The sequence below is a fragment of the Labeo rohita genome, chromosome 13, assembly GCF_022985175.1.
Source record: "Labeo rohita strain BAU-BD-2019 chromosome 13, IGBB_LRoh.1.0, whole genome shotgun sequence".
Classification (NCBI taxonomy): domain Eukaryota; kingdom Metazoa; phylum Chordata; class Actinopteri; order Cypriniformes; family Cyprinidae; genus Labeo; species Labeo rohita.
In genome coordinates, this window is record NC_066881.1 from 16,213,544 (window position 1) to 16,228,572 (window position 15,029).

Genomic DNA, 15,029 nt, shown 5'->3' on the forward strand with positions numbered 1-15,029 from the left:
CGTTCTTTGAAGTTAAACAGATTTTCAGACGTTTAAACATTTACCTCAAAATGATGGGACCTATCCACTCACCATGTAGCTATGAAAGTGAGGGACATAGGACCACACATATCACACAATATCACCATTAAATAGCCAGTTCAATATTTTTACCCATATACAACCCCTGGCAAAAAGTATGGAATCACCCCTCTCAGAAGATGTTCATTCAAATGTTTAATTGTGTAGAAAAAAAGAAAAAAAAAAAAACCAAGCACATATATGCCACAAAACAATTTTCACTCAACAATCCAAACTTCTGGCTGTATAAAACACTTTTTAAAAAAAAAACAAAGAAAGATAACTATAGTCAATTACAACTGTTTTTACAGATGGCACAGAGGAAAAAATATGGAATCACACAAATCTGAGGAAAATTATATGGAATCACCAAATAAAAACACTACTAGTACTTTGTTGCACCACCTCTGGCTTTTATAACAGCTTGAATTTTCTGAGGCATGGATTTAACTAATGACAAACAGTATACTTCATCAATCTGTCTCCAGCTTTGTCTTATTGCAGTTGCCAGATCAGCTTTGCAGGTTGGAGCCTTGTCGTGGACCATTTTCTTTAATTTCCACCACAGATTTTCAGTTGGATTGAGGCCTGGACTATTTGCAGGCCATGCCATTGACATTATATGTCTTTCCTGTAGGAATGTTTTCACAGATTTTGCCCTATGGCACGATGCATTATCATCCTGAAAAATGATGCTACCATCACCAAACATCCTTTCAATTGATGGAATAAGAAAAGTGTCCAAAATCTCAACATAAACTTGTGCATTTATAGAAGATGTAATGACTGTCATCTCTCCCATACCTTTACCTGACATACAACCCCATATCATTAATGATTGTGGAAACTTGAATGTTTTCTTCAGGCAGTTGTCTTTATAAATTTCATTGAAACGGCACCAAACAAAAGTCTCAGCATCATCACCCTGCCCAATGCAGATTCGTGATTCATCACTGAATGTAACTCTCATCCAGTCATCCACAGTCCAAGACTGTCTTTCTTTAGCCCACTGAAACGTTTTTCTGTTTAGATGTTAATGACGGTTTTCGTTTGGCTTTTCTGTATGTAAATCCCATTTCTTTTAGGCGATTTCTTACAGTCCGGTCACAGACATTGACTCCACTTTCTGCCCATTTGTTCCTCATTTGTTTTGTGCATTTTCTGTTTTCAAGGCATATTGCTTTAAGTTTCTTAAGATGTCTTTCTTGGTCTACCAGTACGCTTCCCTTTTACAACCTTTCCATTTGATTTGTACTTGGTCCAGATTTTAGACACAGCTGACTGGGAACAACCAACACCTTTTGCAACATTCTGTGAAGATTTACCTTCTTCGAGAAGTTTGATAATCCTCTCCTTTGTTTCAACTGACATCTCTCATGTTGGAGCCATGAGTTATGTCAATCATCTTGGTTCAACACATCACTAATGTGTGCAAGCACTCTTTTTTAACTGCAGACTAATTAGCAGTTGTAATCAGATACAGGTGTTTGTTTTAGAAATGCAAAGTGCATGGTGATTCCATATAATTTTCCTCAGATTTGTGTGATTCCATATTTTTTTCCTCTGTGTGATCTGTAAAAACAGTTGTTAAAAACTTTCTTTGTTTTTTTTTTTTTAAAAGCATTTTATACAGCCAGAAGTTTGGATTGTTGAATGAAAATTGTTTTGTGGCATATATGTGCTTGTTTTTTTTTTCTACACAATTAAACATTTGAATGAACATCTTCTGAGAGGGGTGATTCTATACTTTTTGCCAGGGGTTGTATATCAAGACATTTGTTTAGGACATTGGGGACATTTAGTCTTAGGACGCTTTAGTCGCCAGGGGGCGCTAGGGAGTCGCTCAATCAGGGTTCGCTGCCGTGAGCTGTCCGCAGTCACTGTAGTGTAGTAAGTGCAATACGCTCCACTGTGGTGGTCAGCGCAGACCCTTAACAGACCTCAGTGAGAGTCGATCACGATCACAACTACAAACGAACCTTCTGAGTTATTCGAGAGCTCAGTAAATTGACGGAGTATACGGAAATAAGATTTACTGAAGAATCGGTGAGTGAAATGGAAAGTGTTAGCTTGGCTATGCTAAACGCTGCTCGCGAAAGTTTGTTGCGCTGAATTTTCGTTTTCCACGTAATGTTTTAGTCGCATAACAAAGGCAAAACCGACTGGCGTGGTGTGTTATGTTTTTTTACTACGCAGTACACAGATGTACAAGACTTAAAGAGAAAAAACGATAAACGTTGACGCGTTTATTACATGATTTTGTCAGGAGATTTCCTCAGAGTGAAGCGAGTTGAATTGATAGCTAGTATGCTATCGCCGTTAGCAAGTCAAAATACGTTAAAATTTACTCCTGTAAACACTAATAAGGTCTGTCTTGCTTTAAAGCAGTACAGTGTCCTTGTAGTCTACATTTTATTATGTGTTTCAAACAGCATTATCATTTTTTGAAGAAAAATGTCATGGTTTATGAAAGTCCTAGTAAAAAGTTATTAACGCGACAGTCGCGTAATGCTAGCAACAACTTCCCTTATAATCTGACAGCTGTGTGTCGCTTCTAATTGTTTATTTATTTCTCTCCTGGACAGTTTTACATTTCACGTCTGTGTCTTTTCACTTTACAGTACGGTGTTTATTTGTATTTTGGAGTTATTATTATTTTCATGGGTTGTTTTGCTCACGTAGTCGCCTCTAAGCTGCTTTTGGGTTATGTTCTTGCATTCGTAGGTTTGTGGAAATGTGTTACATTTAAATGATGCTGGTTTTGCTGTACATTTCATACGGCTTTCTAGATGTTAGTCTCTCTTTTGGCCATGCCTCTATCCCGCTCAATACAAAAGCTGCTTTTAATTTATGGGTTCTGGGGGGAAGGGGGTCTGCTCGGCTCTTTTACCTTCTCAAGGAGGTCAAAAAACAGATGGTAACACTGCCCGAGAAGCAGACTACTTCGAGAGGCCTGGAGGAGAGAGGCTTAGTCTGAGGAAAGTGGATTTATTTTAGAAAATTGAAGCTAAAGGCTTGTAGTGTATACATGCCAGACATCTGTGCATTCCACAGGATCTCTTCTAAAATAATATCAATATCTGGTGTGTTGATGAGAGCAAAACCAGGGTGTGTTAAAGGGGTTGTTAACTCAAAAATAAAATTTCTGTCAGCATTTACTCACCCTCATGTGCTCTAGAAGTTGAGAGATGTTAGGCAGAATATTAGGGAGTGAATTCGTCATTCACTTTCATTGTATTTTTTCCACCTGTACAGTAAAAATGAATGGTGATATCATCTTTTTTTGTTCCACATGTTCCACAGAAGAACTCTGGTAAATGACGAAAGAATGTAAATATATGGGTATTCTATTATGTTAACAAATGCAAAACAGTGACATCCTCTATGTCCTGTTATGTGTGTAGCATGTGACGGTGTATTTACAGTAACTGCCAGAGCAATTATTTGTTCAGGCTTACTTTGAATGTTAATTAATGATCAGTTGTTATGCAGATGTGATGGTCATGTGCTTTGTGCCTCTCTCCCTCTCCCTCTCCCTCTCTCTCTCTCTCTCTCTCTCTCAACATATGCACTACCAGTCAAACGTTTTTGAACAATCTCTTCTGCTCACCAAGCCTACAGTTACTTGATCCAAAGTACAGCAAAAACAGTACAATTTTGAAATATTTTCACTATTTAAAATAATCTTTTCTATTTGAATGTTTTTTAGAATGTAATTTGTTCCTTTGATCAAAGCTGCATTTTCAGCATCATTACTCCAGTCACACGATCCTTCAGAAATCATTCTAATATTCTGATTTAGTGTTCAAGAAACATTTATTATTATTATTATTATTATTATTATTATTATTATTGAGTAAATTTTTTTTCAGGATTCTTTGATGAATAGAAAGATCCAAAGATCAGCATTTATCTGAAATAAAAAGCTTTTGTAACCTTATACACTATACCATTCAAAAGCTTGGAGTCAGTATAATTTATTCTTTTTGGAGAGAAGTTTTAGAAATTAATACTTAAATTTCACAAGGGTGATTATAAAGATGATGATAAAAACATTTATAATGGTACAAAAGATTTCTGTTTCAGATAAATGCTGTTCTTCTGAACTTTCTATTAATCAAAGAAACCTGAAAAATTCTACTCAGCTGTTTTCAACAACAATAATGATATTAATAATAAGAATAATATGTTTTCTGAGCAGCAGATTAGAATGTTGGAATGATTTCTGAAGGATCATGTGACTGGAGTAATGATGCTAAAAATTCAGCTTTGAAACCACAGCAATAAATTACATTTCAAAATGTATTCAGTTATTTTAAATAGTAAAAATATTTTAAAATGCAGGCTTGGTGAGCAGAAAAAAACATTAAAAATCTTACTGTTCAAAAACTTTTGACTGGTGTATGTACTGATATGAAAATGTTTCTATTAAGTTCAATAATAATAATATTGTTATAATCAACCTTTTATTATTTAATTTCAATCATTGTTTTATTTTAATGTATTCTTCATTTTTTTATTTGAATCTTTTTTTTATTGTTTTATTATCATTATTATTATTACACCGTTTATTTTGCACCGTTTTTCTCTAAACATTCCCACAGACCCCCTAGCAATCCCTTGCGGCCCCCTCAATTTGAAAATGCCTGTTTTACTTCTTATTTGACATATATATTCTATTTGGCACAGATCTGCCCTCATATAATGTGCGAAATCAATCACTCAATTGCTGAAAGGGCTGCAGTATCGTACAACAATAAACACAGATGTTTTTCCCCTTCTATCTGTTTTTTAAAATATCAGCCAGGCCCAGATTGAGTTGCCCCAGAGCCCTCTAGGAGTGTGTTTCAATCTCAGCCACAGTGCAAGGGATCGGATTGCAGTGGGAGTCTGTGGCGAGGTGGCAGCGCGGGGAGGTTGGAGGGGAGGGAGGGAGGGAGGGGGGTGTGGGGGCGGGAGGGTTAAGAGGCAGTATAGATCAGGTTTCACATCCCTGCCTGCGTTCCTCAGGCTGCTGCGCCATCTAAAGTCAGCCCCCCACCCTTCCCCACTCGCTCTGGAGACAGGATGGCTAAGCAAGAGGGAAAAACACACACAGCCACCTCAGACCTGGCCCCGAATGTATCACCATCCCATCGTAAAGGTGCTGATGTATCACCCCCACCATTTAGTCGTATCATTCCGATCTAAAAGGTGGAAAACTAATCCTAGATGAGCACAGCCATTTGATACACGCTACTGAGCTTTTATTGAACAGACTTTTCTTTAACGCTTACTGTAGGCTGTGGAGTCCTCTGTGCTTGTGCTTCCAGTGGATGGTAGGAAAGTGAGGGAGAGTCATTGATTTCTTTAACTCTTTCTATGCCACTGTTGGTTAGTGTGATGGCAGATCAGATAAAGATAGATTGGATAAAGCTATGCGGAGGGAGGCCGGTGTAGTGCTGGAGAGTGGTCTCTGTTTATTCAGTATGCCCCAGCTGTCCTTTAATGGTATTGATCTGCTTTAAATACACTTGGCTATCGGAGTAAATTATTTAGAGTGGCACCGGATAGGGTGAATTCAATGATGGGTTGGGTTAGTGCAAAGACAACCAAAAGATTTCTGTCTGGTCTTGTAATGAGTCACAATACTTCACCAAATTATTTAGGGCATTTCATTTAGTTGTAGAGACCCAGATAATTGAAATGCATGTGCCTGTGTTTTTTATTTATTTTGATTAAATGGCAAGTAATAAACATCTTGTGAGAGTTGTAATGCTCGGAATGCCTTTGATACACCAGGCCTTGTTTATACCACCATTTTTGTCTTTGTCAAAGTGGTAGAAAAAACATCACAATAATCCACAAGTAATCCGCGTGGCTTCAGTCCATCACTTAATGTTTTCTGAAGTGTAAGAAAACAAAGTAAGAAACAAATCCATCATTAAAATGTTTTAACTTGAAGTCATAGCTTCTGGTCAAAAAACAACCCATAATTCCTAACAACATTTCCTTTAGCGAAGCAGTCTGTTCTGATGAAGAAGCAAATTCATACACTACCAGTCAAAAGTTTTTTTTTTATTTTAAAGAAGTCTCTTCTGCTCACCAAACATGGATTTATTTAATCCAAAGTACTGCAGAAACCGTAATATTAAAATATTTTTAAAAATGTAGTTTATGTATTTAAAAATGTATTATTATTTATTTAAAAGCTGAATTTTTAGCATCATTACTCCAGTCACATGATCCTTCAGAAATCATTCTAATATTCTGATTTGCTGCTGAAAAACATTTATTATTATTATTATTATTATTATTATTTTTATGATGATATGTTTTTTTATGAAGAGAAACATAGCATAGAAACAGAACAGCATATTTATCTGAAATCGAAATCTTTTGAAACCATATAAATGTCTTTATCATCGCTTTTGATAAATTTAAAACATCCTTACTAAATAAAAAAATAAAAAATAAAAAATTCTATCATTTCTTTTCCAAAAAAAATTATAGTGACTCCAAGCTTTTGAATGGTATAGTGTATAATGTTACAAAAGCTTTTTATTTCAGTTAAATGCTGATCTTTGGATAATAATCCTGAAAAAAGTTACTTAACTGTTTCAAATATTGATAATAATAATAATAATCAAAATGTTTATTGAACGGCAAATCACCGTCTTAGAATGATTTCTGAAGGATCATGTGACACTGACGACTGGAGTAATGATGCTAAAAAAATTTAGCTTTTATCACAGGAATAAATTTCATTTGAAAATATATTCAGATTTAAATTTTTAGAATTTTAAACAGTAAAAATATTTCACAATTTTACTGTTTTTGCTGTACTTTGGAACAAAAAAATGCAGGCTTAGTGAGCAAAAGAGACTTTGTTAAAAATCATTAAAAATCTTACTGTTCAAAACCTATTGACTGGTAGTGTATATATCTGGGATGGCCTGAGGTCAAGTATGTTTTCAGCAAATGTTCGTTCTGTGTACAGCGTCAGATGAACACCTTTCTGTTTTTTTCAGCATGTACACATCCTGCCCAGTTTTCTTCAAACAATGTGCAATTTGGCTATAAAAACAAACATGCATGTGAACTATCCCAACAAACACAAAACAGTTTGTTCACATAAAGCGTCAACACTAGGGTTGGGTACCGAAACCCGGTGCCAGTACGGCACCGGTACCAATGTGACCGGTATGTACCGGACCGAATCAGAACGCGAATTTCGGTGCCTCATTTCGGTGCCACTTAAATGCCTGAACTGTCGACTGAAATATTTGTCTTCTGGTGCTATGACACGGATGTAGAAGCATTGATTCATCAACATGCATGATCGCTAGTTAAATTTAAATACTGCATTCATGGGGTGTCAGAATGATCAGAAAATTTATTTACTGAATGAGAAAACTCACGTGAACGTCGGAAAGCTTTGATGATAGAAATCCAAGACATCTTTGTAGTTACTATCCATTTTCACATTTCGAATTAAAAGCACAAATCGTCTGGAAATGAGACCATCCGAGAAGCGCGTGAATGCTGCAACTATCGTTACACTTGCTCTGACTGCAGCAGGTGGTTTGCCGTTAGCTTAGCTAGCTACATTAAACGTGTCTAACTTAAAATGCCAAAAACTAAACATTCTAAAGTGTGGCTATATTTCACGAGAAATGATTCAGACACTGCGACGTGCAGCAAATGTTTTACAGCAGTTGCGTGTGAAGGGGAAAACGTGTCAAACCTAATGAAACATTTGATGGTACGTGGAATAAACTTGAAAGCAGAGGGATGCACCGTGTTTGACAGTTTGCAGACATCAGCTGGAGAGGTGTCGTATTTTGCCAGAGACGGCAAATATGTGATGCGATCTAGGAAAACCCAACATATGGTGAAATTTTACCTTTTTTAGGTTTTGACACCATATGAAAGCTGAGTTCAGGCCCCTTTCCAAAACTTTTATTTTTTACATAACCTGCGTTATGGCTATCTTAGGTTGGCTGATAGCGATGATTTTCAGGAATGGGATTTTGAGAAAAACGGCTTTAAAGTGAGTCGGCTTTCACTTTCACTTTACGGGTTTAACGAGAGCTGTCTGTAAAGTTAGGAGCGCTACTGCATCATTAGACAAACAGACTAACGTTTGTTTTCCGTTGATCACCCATTTTATGTTTAGTAAATAATGCAGCCTGCCTTGTAGTAAAAGCGAGCGCAGCGCAACTGTTCGCACACTGTGCATAAAACAGACTGTCATCGGACGACTCCTCTTTAGTAACTTCATCATCCTATCCTTCATCTCTGGATGTGAAATAGCCCGTAACATCATTTAGGGCACTGACATCATCAAAACTGAGCAGATTGAGACGAGTAAGATTGGTTAAGTGAGCAGCTGCAGTACTTTGTTGTGCTCCGCCATCTCACGATATTAAAATAAATAAATAAATAAATACATAAATAAATAAATAACTTTGCTTGCCGTACTTTACATAGGACTGGTGGAGAATGTGAACTGATACGCCTTTACTAAATATGTTACGTGGTTTATTTTGATAGGTTAACTGTTTTTGTGGTGTTAAGGGAAAGCACCTCCGCAGCACGTTCTTAACATAGGAGAAAGACAGTCATTTCACTTGTAAAATAACAGTTCAGTCATTTTACAAGTGAATTTCGAAGAGATATTTTCAGAGATGATAGACAAGATGTTATAGAATAATAATTTAATGAAAAACTAATTTCCTGAAAACGGCCCACCGCGACATCCGACGGGTTTTCCCAGATCTCATCACATATAGTCATATTTCTGCAAAAGAAATGCTGAAATTTTAAGCTGTTAAATTATTGTAGTTGGGTTAGGTGGCTTAGGTTTTATGGTTGTTGCGTTTTGCATTGACTTAATAATGTATAGTACTACTTTTTTTTTTTTTTTTTTACTTTTAACACATTGTTCAATTTAAAGAACTTTTTGTCCAATAAAAATATATTCTTGTGTCATCCACCACTTTGTGGCTTTTTTAAAAGTATCGGTTCAGGCACCGTTTTGGCACGGTACCGTTTTAAAAGTATCGATTTGGCACCGGTATCGAAAAAACCCCAAACGATACCCAACCCTAGTCAACACAGCCACTATGTTCAGTGGTCTTATGAACGAACATGTGCAAGTTCTTTTCCCTGCGTATGTAAGAGATTACATATTTTATGATACTTCTTTTAAGTTCTATTCTAATAATATTATTACTTTAAAAATAAAGTAATCACATGGTCAATTTTAAGAATGTCCAACTAATGCAACTAACGGTTTATTGGTATTATTGGTTGCTGGTTATGCTTGCCAAAGTCTTTGAAATCTAAAAGTCACTCACTTTCTGTTAATACTGTCTGTTTTGTATATCTAATTACTTGCTTGGCTGTGAATTTATTACATTTGTGAAAGAAAATAAAAATTCCACATTATGCACTGAGGGTAAAACACCTTTCAGCTGTACTCCTGTAACTGCTCTCCTCCATCTCACTCATCTTTTCAATTAAGCTTAGTTGTAGGTCACACTGTGGCATTAGCAGGTACATCATGACACACTTTTCACGGATTTCTGAATTCTGAGATGTTACCATGGATAGAACTACCCTAAATGGCGTATACAGACACCAAACAACCCCCTTTTCAAATGTGTTTTCACTTGTTCATTCATCTGGAGTATCTATGCTTCAAAACAAGTACTGTAGCAGTGTTTCACTAGTGTTTCTATAGGTTAGTCTTACTGGATAATGAAAATAGTGTGGATGATTTGATTCCAACTATTAACTTGGTTCTCATGTTACCTTGGTTTAAAGATGCAGTCAAACATTTATTTTTTTTATAAACTCTTACTTTACCTGTGTATTTTTTTTGCAGTTTATTTAAGTTTGATAGCAAAAAATAATAATAAAAAATACAGCTTTGCATAAAAGATTCTTTTCTATGTTTTACAGGGTTTTGAGGTACTATGCCAGAATCCAAATGCCATTTAGACATTCAGCCACCTGGATCCGAATGACACCTGTAGCCAGCCTCCATGCTTACCAAACACTATGCCAAGATACTTCACAGAAATGGATCTTTCTGTACGGTAAGGAAACCTCTGCTAAAAAATGCCACTACTTCTGACATCCTCTGCCATCCTCTGCAGTACAAGCAACCAAGACGTGTGTTTTCATGTGGTGATTACATGACCACAGAAGATAAAAATTCTCCCTACATCAGAGATGGCCAGACTGGAACAAATGGCTTCCACATGTTTGGATCTAGGAATTCATTTTAGAAAAGAAAATACATTTACAGGTCAAAGTTCATCCATGTGTGGCTGGTTTCCAAAGCAACAGCCTCACCCAGTTTCTCTCACACCTGAAGTGCAGAATTATGCTCAGCAGATGCTATTCAGGGAGGAATTTTCACAGAGGAAAAAAAGATTTTCCCTTAGAAAAAGAAGTAATGTATTTACTGATAATACAAAGCTGAACCTTCTCTCATCAAACCCCAGCACACCCACTTGGTCAGATTCTTGGTGAAATGTGTGAGGCAAGTAATGGAAAATGAATTTGCAATAAACCTCTGCTGCTTCAGTAATTCCAGGAAATGTGTGGACTTTTCCATCTCCATATTTGTTCCTATATAAATTTCAAGAAAAAAAAAATGTTCGTCTCAAGTTAAAAGCAGAAAAATATAATAATAGTACAGAATGTCTTTAGGGAGAACTCACCAATTATTAAAGTCACCAACATATTTATAAATAAATATAATCATTCATGCATTTTATTTAATACATATGCCCTTGTAATCTTTAATCAAAAGCATTGAAAAGCATTTCCTCCCTTTCACAACATCTGATGACATGCACTGGCGTGAGGGCGGGACAGTAGCTATAGTCAAAAAGTTTTTTTTTGTTTGTTTGTTTGTTTTAAACAACTGTAGAAGTAATGACTTTGAAGTCACTTTTAGGGTAATTGGTCCAGTTTTAAAGCAATCAAATCAAGCGATCAAAGCTACTTTAGTCAAATTTGTTTAGTGTTTCACAGGGTGAACGTGATTTCACCAAGTACAACATGTTCCTGAATCAACATCCTTGTTGATCCTGGAACAACATTTCAATCAACCAATCAGAATTGAGGGATAACTTTTCATGAAATGTCAGTTTTAGGCTTATGATCAGAGTCAGATTCTTTTACACCCTTGTTAATCAGCTATCATTTCCCACTGATATTAGGAATAAATTATGTTTAGGGGTAAGGATTGGGTTAAGTCTATATTTTTGGGCAGTAATGTTGATCCAGGATCAACAAAAGATGTTGATCCAGGAACACGTCTGTCTTGGCGAAATCACAACGACCTGTTTCACAGACGAGCTGTTCCGATCTCCGTCTGTTGAGCTGAGTTTCTTGACTTCTCAGCCAAAATGTGCTCAAATTTTGGGGGCTTTGTTCTAGAAATGGTGTCTCAACCCATTACCCCTCCAGAGGAATCTGGCCGAAGGAGCTCATATTGCACCCAAGTGCTCCACAGATTAACTTTTGTTCTTCTCCTGCGATCCACTGCTGTGTCGCCAGTCTTGTGCTACCTTTAAAGTCTCTGCCTGACTGACTCTCTGCGATGCAGCTGCTTGACAGTGATTGGTGTTGTGTCAGGAAGAGATGTGGGATTTTGGTGAGGATGATAGAAGAGAGAGAGAGAGTTGGTCGTGGGGCACATCTCAATGTGCCTAAGTATTCTTATGTTAATCCTTTCCTGGGATGAGGCGCAAAGCAGCCAAGCAAACAATGGCAGCGGAGCCAGAAAGTCTGCCCTGCAGTCTAGCAGGCCTTGAAAGGCATGTCGGGCATAGCGCCGACGCTGAGGCAAGGCAGCCTCCAGTACTGGGAGCCCTGCTGTAAGGAGGGGCCCCAGGAGGGACCAGAGACCTGGGCCAAAGCAGGCCAAGAGAGCGGGGGCGAGGGGGAGACAAACACCAGACCACTCTGGTTGTCATGCAGGCTGTAGTTTAAAGTGATAAGAGGCAAGGTGAGATTTATTGCACAGATATGTTAGTTTCATAATATTATCATACATTGGCTTTTTCGTCTGGTTGTAGCCCCCACTCAAACGGTCTGTATGTTTTGGTGAACTGTCATTTATGTTGGTTTGTTGACCTAAGGGAACCTTTGAATTATGTTCTGCACATTAGGAGGTCAGATATGACTCCCTCCTCAGGGATTGAGAAAGAATTATGATAAGGCGTAAAGCCCCAAGTATACTGGGTAAGTATACACACAGCCTAATTTTTGTGTTCGCACGGATGGTACGTGTGCAGTAGCGCATATGCAAGGTGAAATGTTGAGACTGAAAAGTGTCAAACTCGTCCTTCTGCGTTTATCAAGTACACTTTGAAAGTTGTGCGGACATGGCTGAGTGCAAGATGGAGTGGAATGCAGAAAATGAAGTATAGCCAGGCCTTAAGGTTGACTGCAAAGGTGCACCATAGTTACATATCACCATACAATACCCCTATTCATTCGGCCTCCTAACATAAATTTATGGCGCCATCAAAGCCTTTAAGAGGGCAAAGCTCCAGGAGTGTCTGATGAAACACTGAAACATGGTGTGCCTTATATATTGCTTTTTAAGATCTGTGATACTTTTTAAGCAATAAAAGTGAAATGTCCATTGAAGACACATGAAAAAAGCAAACAAAAGCATGCACATCAATCTCAAAAGACTTTTCTGATGAAGAGCCTGCATGTTCGAAACATGCTATGCGAAAGCTTTTTAAATAAAATTTTTTGATATTTTTGGAGCCTTGGTGTTGCAGACTTTACATTTGAATCATTGAAGACACATGACCATGAAAGTCCCCAAGTTTTACCAGTGGATTTAATCTGTCTAATATTAGAAGTATAGTAAGCTGTTTTCAGGGGTGTCCTCCTCTCCACACTTTTTTTTCTTCATGAAGTCAGGACATGATTCAACTTGCTTAGCCATTCATGCATAAGAAACATCTGAATAAAAGTTGATTTTATTTTCAGAATGTGAGTTATTGCTGTCATTTCCTTGGCATTTAGGATGTTCTTTTAAACTTTTTATTCATCAAAGATCACAGTTGTGATAAAAATATCAACGTAGATAATAGTTTCTTGAGCGCCAAATCAGCATACTTCAATGATTTCTAAAGGATCATGTGCCTCTAAAGACTGGGTCTTTTTCGAAACATGCGACTGACACCTCTTAAACGTCCTCCTGTACTGTTGTGTTGGCTCTCTTCCCACTCTTTTGTCTCCATATTTCATTCCTGATGCAAGAGAAATATAGTTTTGTTCCTCATATTCTTGATAGGAGTTTGTGTGCTTGTCTAATATGGTATCCTCACAATATCTATGTACATATGCACATTTAAAGAAACAGTTCACCCAAAAACTGTCATTAATTTCTCACTCTTATGTCATCCAACCCCGTAAGACCTGCGTTCATCTTCAGAACACATATTAAGATTTTTTTGATGAAATCAAAGAGCTTTCTGACTCTTCATAGACGGCAACGCAACTACCATGTTCAAGGCCCAGAAAGGTAGTAAGGACATCGATAAAATAGTCCATGTGAAATCAGTGGTTCAGCTGTAATTTTATGAAGAAGAGCTACAGTGTATCCAGGTTCTAAATTAGAAAGCCGACTCCTGCATCAGCAGCACCACACGTATGCGCTTGTTGAATATAGTCGTTATTTTTGTTTTCTTTGTGCACAAAAAGTGTTCTTGTAGCTGCATAAAATTGTGGTTGAACCAAGGATGTCTCATGGACTATTTTAACGATGTCCTTAACATTTCTGGACCTTAAACGTAGACAGCGTTGCTGTCTCTGCAGGGTCAGAAAGCTCTTGGATTTCATCAAAAATGTGTTAATTTGTGTTCTGAAAAAGAACTAAGATCTTCTGGGTTTGGAACTACATGAAGGTGAGTAATTTATGATTTTGGGGTGAACTAACTTTTTAACATAGCTCTTTATACCGTTCTTTTCTCAAGTGTTTGAATGTGATGCCACCTTGTAAGTTTTGAGGCATCGAGCCTCAACTGTTGTGCTTGGTCCTGCTGCTTGTGTACCTCTTAACCTAGCAGCTTCTTGCCTCTTTTGTGTAGGTGCCTGCACGGCTATCTTGTCCCCTTGCTTTTGCGGAGGGTAGCTTTGTTCCCTTGTTATCCGGTCAGGGATGTGTGAAAGTGGGGCACAGGTCGGGGCTCTTTGTCCCCCTTGGGCAAATCAGAAGTGACAGACACCGGCCCACTCTGCCACTAATTTGTCCCCCCCTCAGGACAGACTTCGCTCAGGGCCACTAATTGCAGCGAGACGCACAGGCCTACAAGAGAACAGACACATCACGTTATTAACGCTGGAAGGGGCCACCGGGGTAATTGCGGAACATCCTTCATCAAATTATTTGGGCATGTTTCAGCATTCAAGAGTAGCGCCGACCTGACGGGTTGAGGGGTCAAGCCCAGAAAAAACAAGGGGGCAGTGATGTTCAGGCTAGCAAGAAAAATTACAGCACTGTTCTTATAATATTGAGGGATTATTAAGATATTGATTATAGCAATTATTGGACTTTGTTTGTAGACATGAACAATGTGCTCATTACGTTTTGTTTGTTTTATTATTTCAGTGCCGTGGACCCCATGAGGAAGGACCTCTAAGTTTCTAGTGCCATCATCCCCCAGCTTTTCCTCTGATTCTCTGCATCTCTTCAGCCATATTTTTAATTGCTCCACCTTTACGTTCGTGTTCACCGGGATTTCAGGAACATCAGCAACCATCATCACTGGTCTCATCCTCACCTCAAAGGTTACGACAGCGCTATTTGACGATGACGATGTATGTCACTGTGGTTTTAGCCGGAGTCTGCCTGCTTCTGAGGCTCTGCACTGGCGGTAAGGGTCTTTTCCTTCACACCTGTGTCCTTGCCTTCATCGTACATTTACAGTAGCTTTAGCTTATAT

The 15,029-nt window shown here is 37.8% G+C and overlaps 1 protein-coding gene across 2 annotated transcripts in view; it reads left to right on the forward strand.

The window, feature by feature from the left end:
- The first annotated feature begins 1,923 nt into the window (after positions 1–1,923).
- bmpr1aa (bone morphogenetic protein receptor, type IAa) overlaps positions 1,924–15,029 on the forward strand; it is a 28,867-nt gene continuing 15,761 nt past the window's right edge. For both annotated transcript variants that reach the window (XM_051125617.1, XM_051125618.1), the window contains exons 1-3: positions 1,924–2,106; positions 10,009–10,145; positions 14,696–14,960. In XM_051125617.1, coding sequence (XP_050981574.1) covers positions 14,897–14,960 — 64 coding nt within the window. In that variant the 5' untranslated portion in view covers positions 1,924–2,106; positions 10,009–10,145; positions 14,696–14,896. The remainder of the gene's footprint in view (positions 2,107–10,008; positions 10,146–14,695; positions 14,961–15,029) is intronic.